At 30.7% G+C, this 991-nt stretch overlaps 1 protein-coding gene across 1 annotated transcript in view; it reads left to right on the forward strand.

The window, feature by feature from the left end:
- Positions 1 to 40: 40 nt before the first annotated feature.
- The window catches only part of ESPL1 (extra spindle pole bodies like 1, separase), an 11,204-nt gene continuing 10,253 nt past the window's right edge, over positions 41 to 991 (forward strand). Inside the window, exon 1 of the mRNA XM_015616489.1 lies at positions 41 to 133. Within this exon, the coding sequence (XP_015471975.1) occupies positions 41 to 133 (93 nt within the window). The remainder of the gene's footprint in view (positions 134 to 991) is intronic.

Raw genomic sequence — 991 nt, forward strand, 5'->3', positions numbered from 1 at the left:
GGACAGAACCCGAGAGGAAAGAGTTTGATGGGTTTAAGAAATGTCGGAGTTTGGTGGGAGGATCCCGGCTCGCACATCCCAAGGAAAATGGGATAATGAGGAGTTGGGAAGATGGAAAAAGCAGCTGGGATGGGTGGGGATGGAGAAGGGACACGGGGGATGCTGCTCCAGGAGCTCTGAGATCACTCAGGGGACACCTGAGAGGTTTCTGTGCTCAGGAGCACTCAAAATCATGGAACTGTTATAGGAAGGTGTCATTTATATTTGTATTATTTATATTTATATTATTTATATTTATATCTATATCTATATTGATATATTTGTATTTATATTTGTGTTTGTGTTTATATTTATATGTATATTTATATCTATATTTATATGTATATTTATATCTATATTTATATGTATATTTATACGTATATTTATATGTATATGTTTAAGTATGTAATTCTATTTCTATTTCTATTTCTATTTCTATTTCTATTTCTATTTCTATTTCTATTTCTATTTCTATTTCTATTTCTATTTCTATTTCTCTATTTATATTTACATGTATATGTATATTTGTATTTGTATTTAGATTTATAAATAAATTTATATTTAATCTATAGATATAAATAAATATAATAAATAAAAATAATAAAAATAATCAAATAAAAAATAATAAATTGATAATTCAATCAAATCACATCTAACACTTGTATCATTTATCATATCTTGATTCCACAGGCGCAGTTTGACACGATCTTTAGCAATCACAAGGTCTAACATTTCCTGGGCTTGGAACACCCAAATTCCTTCCTAAATCCTGAATTTTCCAACATTTTAACACCTTTCCCCATCACTTGGAGCAGGGGCTGGACAGAGTTAAAGGAATTAAACAACAAAACAGAGATTTACTCAAAAAAACCTTCCAAAAATGCACCCGGTTTTATTCCCGGTTTTTATTCCCAGTTTTATTCCCGGTTTTATTCCCGGGTTTTATTCCCGG

The sequence above is a fragment of the Parus major genome, unplaced genomic scaffold, assembly GCF_001522545.3.
Source record: "Parus major isolate Abel unplaced genomic scaffold, Parus_major1.1 Scaffold466, whole genome shotgun sequence".
Taxonomy (NCBI): domain Eukaryota; kingdom Metazoa; phylum Chordata; class Aves; order Passeriformes; family Paridae; genus Parus; species Parus major.